Source organism: Prionailurus viverrinus, chromosome C1 (genome assembly GCF_022837055.1).
Source record: "Prionailurus viverrinus isolate Anna chromosome C1, UM_Priviv_1.0, whole genome shotgun sequence".
Classification (NCBI taxonomy): Eukaryota; Metazoa; Chordata; class Mammalia; order Carnivora; family Felidae; genus Prionailurus; species Prionailurus viverrinus.
Window position 1 is genome coordinate 33,054,875 of NC_062568.1, and position 14,308 is coordinate 33,069,182.

General features: G+C 36.7%; 1 protein-coding gene across 5 annotated transcripts in view; it reads left to right on the forward strand.

Annotated features, from left to right (window-relative positions):
• The window catches only part of SF3B1 (splicing factor 3b subunit 1), a 60,308-nt gene extending 48,623 nt beyond the window's left edge, over nt 1-11,685 (forward strand). For 2 of the 5 annotated variants that reach the window (XM_047869658.1, XM_047869659.1), the window contains 11 exons: nt 526-671; nt 786-932; nt 1,071-1,196; nt 1,914-2,135; nt 2,637-2,819; nt 2,909-3,020; nt 4,507-4,627; nt 4,916-5,047; nt 6,156-6,428; nt 8,816-9,032; nt 9,320-11,685. In XM_047869658.1, the coding sequence (XP_047725614.1) occupies nt 526-671; nt 786-932; nt 1,071-1,196; nt 1,914-2,135; nt 2,637-2,819; nt 2,909-3,020; nt 4,507-4,627; nt 4,916-5,047; nt 6,156-6,428; nt 8,816-9,032; nt 9,320-9,478 (1,838 nt within the window). In that variant the 3' untranslated portion in view covers nt 9,479-11,685. Of the gene's footprint in view, nt 1-525; nt 672-785; nt 933-1,070; nt 1,197-1,913; nt 2,136-2,636; nt 2,820-2,908; nt 3,109-4,041; nt 4,112-4,506; nt 4,628-4,915; nt 5,048-6,155; nt 6,429-8,392; nt 8,407-8,815; nt 9,033-9,319 lie in introns of those variants that run through there. The other 3 variants (XR_007154603.1, XR_007154604.1, XM_047869660.1) reach the window with 3 other exon arrangements.
• Nucleotides 11,686-14,308: the final 2,623 nt, after the last annotated feature.

A 14,308-nucleotide genomic window follows, 5' to 3' on the forward strand; every position in this document is an offset into this window, starting at 1 on the left:
GTTGTGATATAACTTCGTCTCTTCAAAAATTATTTTTACTTATTAAAAAAGTTTTTTTTTAATGTTTATATTTGAGAGAGAGAGAGAGAGAGAGTGAGTTTGAGCAGGGGAGGGGCAGAGAGACGGAGACAGAATCTGAAACAGGTTCCAGACTCTGAGCTGCCAGCATAGAGCCCGATGCAGGGCTTGAACTCAAGATGAGCAGTGAGGTCATAACCTGAGCCAAAGTCAGATGCTTAACCGACTGAACCACCCAGGGGCCCCATTACTTCATCTTTTGTAAAATAGGTGTCCTGAAATTTGGGCTACTGATTTGGAGAGATAAATGGAAGGGTTCTACCTACAAAAACCCCACATAATTTGTGATGGGGTTTATTACGTTATCTGCTAATAGGCTTTGGTTCATATTGGCTTTTGTCTAATTTTGTCTAGTGTGAACAGATTCTTCATTTTGACTAAATAATGAGCTTGTGAAAATTAAGTAATGTTGTCACTTAGTTACAACCTGTGTTTGGTTTTTTCTAGGTCTTGTGGATGAGCAACAGAAAGTTCGGACCATTAGTGCTTTGGCCATTGCTGCCTTGGCTGAAGCAGCAACTCCTTATGGTATCGAATCTTTTGATTCTGTGTTAAAGCCTCTATGGAAGGGTATCCGTCAACACAGAGGAAAGGTAGGTTTGGTTCACCAGATAGATTTTATTTTTCTTTTCATTTCCACTCATTGAAGTTAAGGCAATTAAATCTGACTTACTAAGTATACTTTTTTTTTTTTAACTTTAAAATAGGGTCTGGCTGCTTTCTTAAAGGCTATTGGCTATCTTATTCCTCTTATGGATGCAGAATATGCCAACTACTATACTAGAGAAGTGATGTTAATCCTTATTCGAGAATTTCAGTCACCTGATGAGGAAATGAAGAAAATTGTGCTGAAGGTAAGTATTCCAAATTGTTGTCACGGATTGGTTCACGTAAATTGGGTGTGTTTCATGGTTCAGAGAATGTTAAAGCCCAAAACTATTTAACTATTGTTAAACCAAGACTGTATTTACTACTATTTTTTAACCTTTTAGGTGGTAAAGCAGTGTTGTGGAACAGATGGTGTAGAAGCAAACTACATTAAAACAGAGATTCTTCCTCCTTTTTTTAAACACTTCTGGCAACACAGAATGGCTTTGGATAGAAGAAATTACCGACAGGTAAACTTTCATTGTAAAAAATATGTTATCTTTTTTTTTTTTTTTTTTTTTGGAGAGTGAGCATGAGTTGGGGAGGGGCAGAGGAAAAGGAAGAGAGAATCTTAAGCAGGTTCCACACCCAGCGCAGAGCCCACCATGGGGTTTAAGGGGCTCTATCTCAGGAACGTGAGGTCATGACCTGAGCCAAAATCAAGAGTCAGACACTTAACTGAGCCACTCAGGCCCCCCCGTAAAACATATTTTCAAAGGGTGCCTGGCTGGCTCAGTTGGTAGAGCATATGACTCTTGATCTCAGGGTTGTGAGTTGAAGCTTCATATTGGTCATGGAACCTACTGAAGAAAATATTTTTAAATAATCTTTTCAACTAATTCTTTAGTTAATTTGAATGAATATTAAACATTGTTTTTGCGCTGGTCTCAAAATACGTGCTTGATTATAAAAGGAGATGTATTTAGTCAGCTAATTAACTTCCATTTTGATTTTGCATTCTAGGATAAATACTCAACTATGAATTAATGTCTTTGTCTAGTTAAAAGAAATACTTAATCTGGGCTAGGTGAAACATGAGTACAATCTTAAATCATTTTGACTTACTCTCATATTTATGTTTTTTGGGTTACCTTTCTCTTAAAAGTTTTTGAAACCGGAATTAACTGTTCTCAGCCTATTTGCTGGCTTGGATAATACCTAAAAGGTTTCTTTCCTCCTGTCTTTAGTTAGTTGATACTACTGTGGAATTGGCAAACAAAGTAGGTGCGGCAGAAATTATTTCCAGGATTGTGGATGATCTGAAGGATGAAGCTGAACAGTACAGAAAAATGGTGATGGAGACAATTGAGAAAATTATGGGCAACTTGGGAGCAGCAGATATTGATCATAAACTTGAAGAACAGTTGATTGATGGTATTCTTTATGCTTTCCAAGAACAGACTACAGAGGTAATGATACAGATTATTACAACAAATTGCTGCTGACCTTCATATTTGTAAAACACATTACTTTTCAACCAAATAATTATCACTGAAAAGTAATTGAATTTGAAATTTTAAAAATGCTCATGTTCTCATTTCAGTTGTCTATGATTTAAATTTTTTAGATTTGATTTTGTTAAATTAATATTAGTATATTTAAAATTTGTTTTAATGTTTTATTTTTTTGAGAGAGAGAGAGAGAAAGTACAAGTAGAGAAGGGGCAGAGAGAGAGAGGGAGACACAGAATCTGAAGCAGGCTCCAGGCTCTGAGTTATCAGCACAGAGCCCAACACAGGGCCTGATCCCACGAACCATGAGGTCATGACCTGAACCGAAGTCGGACGCTGAACCGACTGAGCCACCCAGGCACCTCTGAATATTAGTATATTTAAACTATTCGGGCACAAACTGAATTGTAGTCTCAATGAATGTAGTTTTTAAATTTAACGTAGCTTTTCTTTTTTTAGGACTCTGTAATGTTGAATGGCTTTGGCACAGTGGTCAATGCTCTTGGCAAACGAGTCAAACCTTACTTGCCTCAGATCTGTGGTACAGTTTTGTGGCGTTTAAATAACAAATCAGCAAAAGTTAGGCAACAGGCAGCTGACTTGATTTCTCGAACTGCTGTTGTCATGAAGACTTGTCAAGAGGTAAACTTTTCTATCAGATTCTTATTTTCCCACCAAATAGTTCCATGTGAATAGTAACATTTTAACTTTTTTTTTTTTAATTATTACAGGAAAAATTGATGGGGCACTTGGGTGTTGTTTTGTATGAGTATTTGGGTGAAGAGTACCCTGAAGTATTGGGCAGCATTCTTGGAGCATTGAAGGCCATTGTAAATGTAATAGGTATGGAATTTGCTGGTCATGAAAGAATTTTTTTATTTTGTTTTTTTGTTTGTTTTTTTGAAAGTAAGATACAGAATCACATTTAGGAGTTGAGTAATGATTTCTGATACATGGTTTTAAGCACTTCAAAATCATAGTTAAGTCAGGATGTCACGAAAGTTGTTTCCTAAAACTCATTTATATTGTACTTTAAACAGAGAAAAGAGGGCAAGTTTAGGACCTGTAAAGAGAGGTGAGAATAGTTACCAACTCAAAAAACTTTGAAGTCATGGAATAGAGAATCCTAATAAAAACAGTGTCTCACCTGAAACGTATTTGAAGGGTGTGAGGAAACAATGCTGAAGTTTTAGTTTTAGGAGACGAAGTATTGTATATTTCTTTACCCTTGAATTAATAAATGATTATGGCAGGTTTTTCTGTTTGCTGTCATGTTTCAGGAACATAACCAGAGAGAAAAGTGGATTTATCAAGTTGTCTCATTTTTATTTATATCCAATTCTTTATCCATTCAGTTTTCTAACCCAAAGCAAAACACAAGTACATTACAAATGTCCCCTTGGCATACGTATGGAGAGCAAAGCTTTCATTATTTAAGAAAATTATGATGTAGCAAACAAATGGTCTCTTCTCTTTAATCTTTACTGTAGTTGAACATGACTTCTGCAAAAATAACTTCTGTATGGTTAAGAAGAGCCAAAATAACCTAGCAGGAGGTCAGAATAGCTGACTGATAGCCACTGTTTTTCTCATTTTAGTAAGGGGTTTTTATGCAGTATAGGAGATCTTTGAACCATTGCATTGACATGTAATCCCCAATTTAGCCCTGTCTTCTATACTTGAAGATAGCTACTTGCCAAAAATCAGTTTCTTGGCCACTTAAGGGGCTCTGGTTTGCAGGGAGTTGTAAACCATATTGTTGGTCAGGGAAACATGGGAAAAGCAATGGAGAGAGAATCAGAACAAGCAGTTCTAGTTAGAGCAAGAGCCCCTGCCAGCTGCCTCCTTTTTTCTCTCTTCATAGGTGTAAATACCATCCAAGTATGCCCTGCATTGCAGGGAGACTGGAGATCTGTTTGTTTTGCAGTTAAAGGGTAAGGGGGCCCTTTCTGGAAAATTTTGCTTTAATTTACATGTCTGCCTCTGGCTTATATTGTTGTGTATGGCCGGAACATAAACTGTCCCCATATTTAAATATGAGTGTACAAATACATTTCAGAACCAAATAAAACTCTTCTGTTGTTGAGTATCCATCATTTTTTAAATCACTTCACTAATTTCTTTTCATTTCTATGCATAATCAGAAGTTGTTAATAAAAAGTTAAAAACAATTCTGAGTCTGGTCAGAATATGGGGCTTTTTCTTTCCATAGGCAGCTGTAAGTTTATATTTATGCCTAGTCATCTATATTACATTGCTAAGTAAAAGGTAAAATGAACAAGTTATAGTTCAAATGTTTATTGATAGTGTGTTGACTTCTATTAAATAGGTATGCATAAGATGACCCCACCAATTAAAGATCTCCTGCCTAGACTCACCCCCATCTTAAAGAACAGGCATGAAAAAGTACAAGAGAATTGTATTGATCTTGTTGGACGTATTGCTGACAGGTAAGCAGATTGCCTAAACATTTTTATGAACAGTATCGGTTTTTACGTTTAGCTACTTTTTTATTCACTTTGCAAATATGCTTAATGTTGCTAATACAAACATATGGTAAGACTATCCAGTGAAATGTTCTGTGAAATTTCAATTTGAGATGGTGATTAGAGGTGGCAATATAATTTTTAAGATTACTGCTTAAACTGAGTAGATAGTCATGTTTTGAGAACTGAATTTGCAAGTTTACCTTCTAAAATTTCTTATTATCAGAATTAACTTTTTTCTTTTTAAATTAGGGGAGCTGAGTATGTGTCTGCGAGAGAATGGATGAGGATTTGTTTTGAGCTTCTGGAGCTCTTAAAAGCTCACAAAAAAGCTATTCGTAGAGCCACAGTCAACACATTTGGTTACATTGCAAAGGCCATTGGGTGAGTATTACTTACTTCTATGTATGTATTTTTAATTTTGTAATAAAACCACTGTGTTGAAAAATGCTTTTATTTCTGTAGTAATCTCTAAAAGTGTGGTGTGAATAATGCAGGTGAGAAAGCATATCGTTTAACACTGACCTCCAGTTTTTGAAATGTTTTCTTAAATTTTAAATTGAATTAAAACGTATGGAGAGTTTTAAAATTTATTTTAATCACACCTCAGGTATTTTCAGAAAGGAAAACAGTACCATCTTTAGAATAATTTCAGATTTTAGCTGGTCCCTTTCAGGTATTGTTTAAAATATTAAGGGCAGTTCTTAATAAAACAATGAGCATAATTCAGGTCTCATGTTAATACTTTGTGTTTTTAAAATATTTTTCTAAAGCGAATCCACAGACAACTGAAATTATAACTAGTAGATAATTTGTGGTTATTTGCTCATCTCATCAGAACCAAACTAGAAGAAGTAGTCATTGTACAAAATGAGATACATGTGGTTTAATAACAAAATATTTTTAAGCAATACAACATAATAAAACCCAGATTAATTAGAGTCTCCTCACCCCCTCCCTGTCTTTTGGTAGCAGTAGTAGAATAATTTATTTCAGCGGTGGTATAGTTAAGACTTTTGCAATGAATAGCTTTTGTGCTTTTTTAGCTTCAGTGTCTGTGGTGAAATAAATGCTTAGTGAATAGATGTTACAAAGGTGTGTGGGCGGGAAGGCAAGAAAAGAAAGGTAGATTATGTATTGAGGCATGAGAGACCACAGTTTGGATACTACTGCCTAGCTCTGGTGGCCATGTTTTGACCAGTCTAGAATTGTTCAGTCTAAAACTTCTTTATATTTTTGAAGTTCACTAAAGACCAAAAATTACATTTGAAAATTACTAACCATTTGAATTTTTTTCTTCAACATATATTTTAATTTGATGAAGTTTTTAAGTAGAAATAAGTACCAGTGCTAAGTGACATTATTGTATTTAATCATATAATTACAAAGTTGCCAATAATTATTTACCATAAAGTTTTATTCCTTTACGTTTTTTTCTTTCCAAAATTTGACTTACAATCTGACAGATTGCTGACACATTTATTTTTTTCAGTCCTCATGATGTATTGGCTACACTCTTAAACAACCTCAAAGTTCAGGAAAGGCAGAACAGAGTTTGTACCACTGTAGCAATAGCTATTGTTGCCGAAACGTGTTCACCCTTCACAGTACTACCTGCCTTAATGAATGAATACAGAGTTCCTGAGCTGAATGTCCAAAATGGAGTCTTAAAATCACTTTCCTTCTTGTTTGAATATATTGGTGAAATGGGAAAGGACTACATTTATGCTGTAACACCGTTACTTGAAGATGCTTTAATGGATAGGTAAGTGACCTGAATTAAATGCAAGAAAGAAATAGTTATGATTCTTCCTGTATTTTAGAACTTACTGAAATAATTATTATGTGACCTATTTGTTAGTGATGCAGTTAAAGAAGGGGGAATATGAGACTGAACTTTTATGGAAGTGAACATGACCATTCTCTCCAAATAACATGTATGCTATAGTGGATCCCCAAATTTTCTTTTTTAGGTGCTCCCTCCCCTTTTAAGCCCCCCCTTTCATATCTTTAGACTAAATACATTTTGAAAAGCAGTGATTGGTAAACTTTTGTTTTAAAAATTAATTGAAGTCATGGGGTGCAGGGGTAGTTCAGTTGGTTGAGCATCCAACTCTTGATTTCAGCTCAAGTCATGATCCCAGGATCATGTGATGATCAAACTGCAAATCCACGCTTAGCGTGGTGCCTGCTCGGGATTCTCTCTCCCCTTGCTCCTCTTCCCCAGGTGTGTACTCTCTCTCTAAAATAAAGGACAAGGAAAGAAATTAATTAAAGTCAAATATAGTTGGAGGAAATGATGAGCATGAGCTTATTGGTGTGGCAAAGAGACCTGATCTATTTAGCTTTTTATTAGTGCATGCGAAGCAAAGATTATTATTAGGCTTTGTAACTACTGAACATAGTTATATTATTCCCATTTTAGGCCCCCAGTTATTCATACATTGACCACTGATACAGGACTGCTTGAGTTATTTGATAGATTCCTGATACCTTTAACTATCTGGACCGACATACAGCTTTAAACACCAAAGTAATTCATGTAAAGAAAGGTTCAGGGTCCAGGTAGTAAGGGAAGGGGTGCTTGGGTAGCTCAGTCACTTGAACATCTGATTTTTGTTCTTTGGCTCAGTCCATGATCTCTCGGGTTCATGAGTTCAAGCCCCATGTCGGGCTCTGTACTGACAGCTCAGAGCGTGCTTGGGATTCTCTCTCTACTTCCCCCTCCCCTTTCTCTTTCTCAAAATAAATAAACAAAAAAGTCCCAAGTTGTAAGGGAAATGACTGTTTTAGCTCTTTATTTTTCAAGAAAGATAAGGTATCCAAACTAGAAACAATTCAATTAGTTTTGTGTACACATTAAAGTTACTTATTCATGACGTTCCAAAAGGGAGGCTTAACAGGATCAACAAGTTACCAACAAGGTATAAATGCATGCAAGACATAGAGACAGACTAAGAATCAGGTTCTGTAAAAGTCTAGCCACCTGGGGCCCAGTAAATCAGAAGCATATTGTTCCATATTCCTCAGTGAGGTGTGCCTGACCATCAGAGTGCAGCCATCAAAGTATGTGACCTGCAGTTAAAATTTATATTCTATGTACTATTTTTTTCTTAAATTTTTTAAATGTTTATTTACTTTTGAGAGACAAAGCATGAGTGGGGGAGGGGCAAGGAGAGGCTGCCTGCTGAAGCAGGCTCCAGGCTCTGGAGCCCAACACAGGGCACGAACCCATGAACTGGGAGATCCTGACCTGATCCGAAGTTGGCCACTAAACTGACTGAGCCACCCACGCACCCCTCTGTGTACTATTAAGTTGAGGTGTAACTTGTCAAAAACTTCCAAATGAAAAGAAACAAATACCTTTGGGAAATTGATTAATGAGGAGTGCTGCTTTACTATAAAGTGTACTTGATTAAGTGTTGTTATAGTAAGTAAGAAATCAGGATGCTAGCAAGTTCAGTGTTTTTTCTTCTATCTTTAAGGTGTTGTTACCTTTGAGGGCAAAGTGTATGAACTTGTTGTTTATACTCATCACCAACTTATCTGATGTTTTTCCCAGCTGAGTCACTGTAGAATAAATAACTCCATGATTTGTCATAAATTCAGTTAACATGGGAGATGATAGAATTCTTTGTTGGTTTGAAAAAATTTTTGGTCCTTCTCCCCAAATTGCATTTTTGAATGAAACTTAAAATTTACAAGGGAAGGGTTTTAATTTAAATTTAGCTGTCTCTTATATAGCAGTGTTGAATCACTTTTCAAGTCTATTAAATTGATAAGAGTTTAAAATGAGATTACTGTTATTCATATCTAAGAGTCATGTATCCCCTCTTTAGTAGCATACTGAAAGTGCACTGCACAGGGCTCTCTTGCTCATATTCCTTTCAAAGGTTAATTGGGAATTATTTATTTTTGAGCCACAGTGAACTTTGTGTCATTAAAGTAAAAATTCTCAAGGGGAATCCTGAATCTGATACAGAATGTTGTATATTCTAAAGGCATTTTATATCAGGTACATAAAGTATGAGATGTTTGCATTTGTTCCCTGCACCGAATTTGTAATTTAGTTTCTAATTAGGACAGGTAAGTGTTTCCTGTAAAACTAAGACCATTTTAACAAGAGGGTTTTTCTTTTTCCACCTGCTACAGGGACCTTGTACACAGACAGACGGCTAGTGCAGTGGTGCAACACATGTCACTTGGGGTTTATGGATTTGGTTGTGAAGATTCACTGAATCATTTGTTGAACTATGTATGGCCCAATGTGTTTGAGACATCGCCCCATGTAATTCAAGCAGTTATGGGAGCCCTGGAGGGCCTGAGAGTTGCTATTGGACCATGTAGAATGTTACAGTATTGTTTACAGGTAAGGTTAAGATTTTTAAAAGGTTACTCCATGAAAAAAAAAATTTAGTTGAATTAAGTCACTGTTCTTAATTATGAGTAGGCTGGTTTGTACCATATGGGAAAACAGTTGTGGGGGGAGAAGAGATTAGATTTTGTCTTAGCTTGTTGCAATTTTGTGCCTTTGTCAGTTTTTTTTCTCTTAAAGAGAAATGTTTGGAATCCCGTCTTTATGGTTTGTTGGTTAGTTGTGCTATGGTTATATATGTTACTGAAAATTGAAATAATATAACCTTCTAATTACTCTAGGGTTTGTTTCACCCGGCCCGGAAAGTCAGAGACGTGTATTGGAAAATTTACAACTCCATCTACATTGGTTCACAGGATGCTCTCATAGCACATTACCCAAGAATCTACAATGATGATAAGAACACCTATATTCGTTATGAACTTGACTATATCTTATAACTTTATTGTTTATTTTGTGTTTAATGCACAGCTGTTTCACCTCTTAAACTTGCTTCGATTTGGTGATGTAAACTTTTAAACATTGCAGATCAGTGTAGAACTGGTCATAGAGGAAGAGCTAGAAATCCAGTAGCATGATTTTTAAATAACCTGTCTTTGTTTTTGATGTTAAACAGTAAATGCCAGTAGTGACCAAGAACACAGCGATTACACACACTATACTGGAGGGATTTCATTTTTAATTCATCTTTATGAAAATTTAGAATTCATTCCTTGTGTTTAAAGGGAATGTTTAATTGAGAAATAAACATTTGTGTACAAAATGCTAACTTGTGTGTGTTTTTTGAACATGACTTGTAAAATGCGGAACTTTGATAAAGTATTGGTTTGTGTAGAGTAAGTGGCTTAATTTTATTTTCTGTTACCTGGTTTATAGAAAGTAGTTAGCAGAATATAAACTATATAAAGTGATGGCATCTTTGTCCAATTCCATTGTTCTGTTGATAATGACATCAAGAAGAGTAGTAGCTTTGGGGGTTGTTCACCTCAAACTAGCACAACTGTTCTATCACCATAGAGAATATAGCATCTTTGCTAACCTGTATTGAGTAATAATATTTTGCACTTACATAGCGCCTTTCATCTCTTGATTTCTCAAAATGCTTTATGAACATGTTTAGGAGAAATGATTTAAGTCATATCTAACTCTTGAGTCTGTGTTTAGAAAGTGGGTAAGGTATCTACTTTGAAACTGCTTTCTACTTAAGTATTGCTAATAGAATAAGACAATCTTTGGGCTCTTTCCCATGTCATAAGCCAGTACTCAACAATGTATTCAGTAAATACTTGTTGAACACTTAAACTGTATACCAGCCACTGTGCTTAGTGTAGGGGATGCAAAGGTGCTTTTGACCTGCCCCTTGCCCTTAAGAAATGCAGTATAATGGAAAAGGGGAGACACATCTAGTTGTGTATTACGTACTGTGTTATTACACAATTGCAGCAGCTAAAATGTCTAGGTTTGCTTAGATCTATAGATGTTAAGCATAAGTTGGAACACCATTTAATTTTAGAGGAACTAAGAATTAAGGTAGTGCTTACCATATTTTGGCAACTACTTTAAATATATTTTCAGCTTTTCCCAGAAATCCGACCAAAAATTTCTTCATTTTAGTACTTTGACTACCCATAGCAGTTTTGCCTCCTTATTTTAGTACTTTGGTGAACTCGAATGGGAAATGAGATTCTGTAGCAGAGTATGCATGGGATGGCTCTGCTACTTTAAGTAAAACTGTTACACTGTGACTAAGGAGTTTGTGCCTCCAACTGTTAACACTTAGTGCTTCCTGTGTTGGAGGCTTACATGACAGTTTGTAATTGGCTGACTTTTACAAAATGAATACTGAGCAGTAAAGGACTCTTCAGGCAGAAGTTGTAACTCCTTATTGTTCCTTGTGTAACATTGTGACAACATGTCAGCGTCCTAGAACACAATTTTCCAGATCATCTTTTTATTCTTTGAAGTTTTTGTAACAGTAGCCCCCATTATAACTTTACATCTTACTATTCCTTGTAGTTTATGTCAAATGACCTTCAGTAATTTCTAATCATGAAAATTGCAGAAAATGGTTTCGAAGCCAGAATTTGGTTTTAAACTGGTCTTGGAAAAATTTAGTTGTATTTTCACCTCAAGAAGTTGGGTAACTTCAATTTTCTTGGGCCCTTCCTGTTTATGGAAAACATACCTGCTTTGTAGTGGCAAAATGGAGCAAAAGAGACCGCTTTATATGACTTTTACTGATGCAAATCTTTTGAAGGCAGGTGAGGGAAATACAGCTATGACCTTAAAGGATGGGACCAAATAGAGGCTCATAGGTGTTTGGATAATTTTATATGCTTATTGAATAAGGAAAGCATTTTGTGATACACTCATGTGAAAGACGCTATGTGAAGTTTTAACTCGTTCAAAGACTTTCTCACTTTCTTTTGGTGTTTCTTAAAGCCAAACTTAAGCAGGAAGAAAATGTTCTTAAGGGATGACAGTGGGTGGGTTTTTCTGTGGGCTTTTGTTGGTTTTTCTGTGGGCCCTCTAATGGAATTGATCTCTTTGGCTGTTCAATTTTTTCATATTGTATTTTTAAAATTTGTTGTACGGTGCCCTGTGAGCATCAAGTACCACCAGATGAATAAAACTTATTATATCTAAAGTCTTAGACCAGTTTTTAATCTTAGTTGACTATCGTTGTTGCACTACAGTGTTGTGGTTGTGCCATTTAAATAATATTGCTCTTTGGGTGGTTTTCCAGAAAAGGGAACTTCAAGGGGCGCCTGGGTGGCGCAGTCGGTTGAGCGTCCGACTTCAGCCAGGTCACGATCTTGTGGTCCGTGAGTTCGAGCCCCGCGTCAGGCTCTGGGCTGATGGCTCAGAGCCTGGAGCCTGTTTCCCATTCTGTGTCTCCCTCTCTCTCTGCCCCTCCCCCGTTCATGCTCTGTCTCTCTCTGTCCCAAAAATAAACGTTGAAAAAAAATTTAAAAAAAAAAAAAAAAAAAAAGAAAAGGGAACTTCATAATGAAAAATCAAGAACTTTTTCTTTAAATTAAGAAACGGAAAACAATAGTGCTGCCCTATCTATGGGTTTAATTGCTTGACTCTTTGGTTTCTAGTGCTTCTTAAATCCCTTAGGTTAAAGGAAATAGAAACTACAGCTATTACAATTTTTCAGTTTTGGCATACTGACATTTTCGGTCAGATAACCTTTTCGTTGTAGGGATCCTGTCCTGACAGATGCCAGTAGCACCCACCCCAGTTGTGACAACTAAAAATGCCTCCAGATCATGCCTCGTGTCCCTTGCAGGGCAAGATTTCCCTAGGTTGAGAACCATTCAGACTTGTTTAAACAGGATTCGTGTGATAAAATTAAAGCATGATGTATAAAGCATTTTCATTTTGGGCAGCATTTGCCTAGGAAGTGACTAGAAATACTATTTCACAAATACTTAAACACCTACCTTGGGTTAAGTGCCACACCGGTGTTGGGGAAAGCAAGATGAAAGCATGTAAGATGCCAACTGACCTCAGGTCCTCAGAGCAGCTTGTGGTCCAGGTGGAGCCAAGTGTGGAGTGCAGGGGCAAGAGTGCCAGTGGCTCAGTGTTCTACTTGGAATGCAGTTGTTCAAGGCCCAGCTTGTCACCTGTTGGGAGGAAGAGGCCAGGCAGGGAATGGAGCCTTTCCCCTTTTTAAAAGAGATATGGATATGAAGCCATAGATTTTAAGGTGATATGATAGAGAATTTAGATTTGCAAGGCAGTCAAGTTTTACAGGCAGGAGGGAGTAAGTAAACTATAGGGAGTGTAGGTCAGCGACATTTCTAGTGTTCATTCTAGGAAAACTTAAAAATTCTTAATAGTTTATTTTATAATCTAAAGAGACTATGAAAGAATATGCTTCTGTATCATGTTGGACATAAGCTTTTTTTTTTTTTTAATGGCCTAATACATTTTTTTTTGGAAGGAGATTTGTAATAAGTTAGTGAATGAGAAACTGAAGGAGATCTATAGTCTGAAGTCTTACCCTGGAATACGTTTGTCCTGGGCCAGAAACTCACAAATAGGAAAAATTGTTCATTGTTTCTGTGTCTAACTGTGCTCTAAACTTTAAAATTTCAAATATTGAGAAAAGTTGGAAGAGTGGTACAATGAACACCTGTCAGTGTATCCTCCACCGAACTCCAGCAATTAAACTTTTGCTAAATTACTCTATTTTTTTTAAATAGTGTATTTTTAGGAAAGTTTTCTGTCAGTGTTACTATAGAAAAATTTGGAACTATAAAACAAAAGGGGGCTGATGAACAAGAGAAAACAGATAACTGAGTTTCTTGTGGAAAGAGGTGGAAGTCAGGACGCAGATGGATTTTCTTGGACAGGAAGAGAACATCTTTCCCTGGGTCCATAAAGAAGACAGTGTGGTGGAATGTAGTCATGAAAAATTGCCCAAGGCCTATCAAAGCAAAATTTAAACAGTTTTACTGCTACTTCACAATTAGACTTAAATGAGGAAAATGAAACGAATAAAAAATTCAAAACACTTGAAAACCTGGTGACGTTTAGCCACTGGGATCTATAGTAGGTTACATATATAATAGGCAAGTGCATACTCAGCATAATTTTTTTTTTTTCAACGTTTATTTATTTTTGGGACAGAGAGAGACAGAGCATGAACGGGGGAGGGGCAGAGAGAGAGGGAGACACAGGATCGGAAACAGGCTCCAGGCTCTGAGCCATCAGCCCAGAGCCTGACGCGGGGCTCGAACTCCCGGACCGGGAGATCGTGACCTGGCTGAAGTCGGACGCTTAACCGACTGCGCCGCCCAGGCGCCCCACATACTCAGCATAATTTTGATCACCAAATGTAATTACACATTTGGGAGGAAAATCAGCTAGCACTAACAGGATCACCAAGGAAGAACTGTTCATGTGCTTAAATATCTAGGGCATCACTATTCAAAAGTGCAGTTTGGAGATTAGCAGCATGGTGTCACTTGGGAGTTTCCTTAGGCTTCACCACAAACCCACTGAATGAGCATCTACATTTTAGTAAGATCCTCAGGTGATTTATACATTCATTTAAGTTTGAGAAGTGATCGTCTAGGAGACCACTCCATTCCCAGTGTAGTAAGGATATGGTTAATAAGAGATGGAAATACCCATTGAGGTATGGAAGTAAGTGGGCCTTATGACACACAAGAGGTCGTCAGGATACTCTCAGGATGGTACATTACTGAGACCTAGGTGAAATCAAAAGGGAAGGAACAAAAGGAGAAATTTTGTTT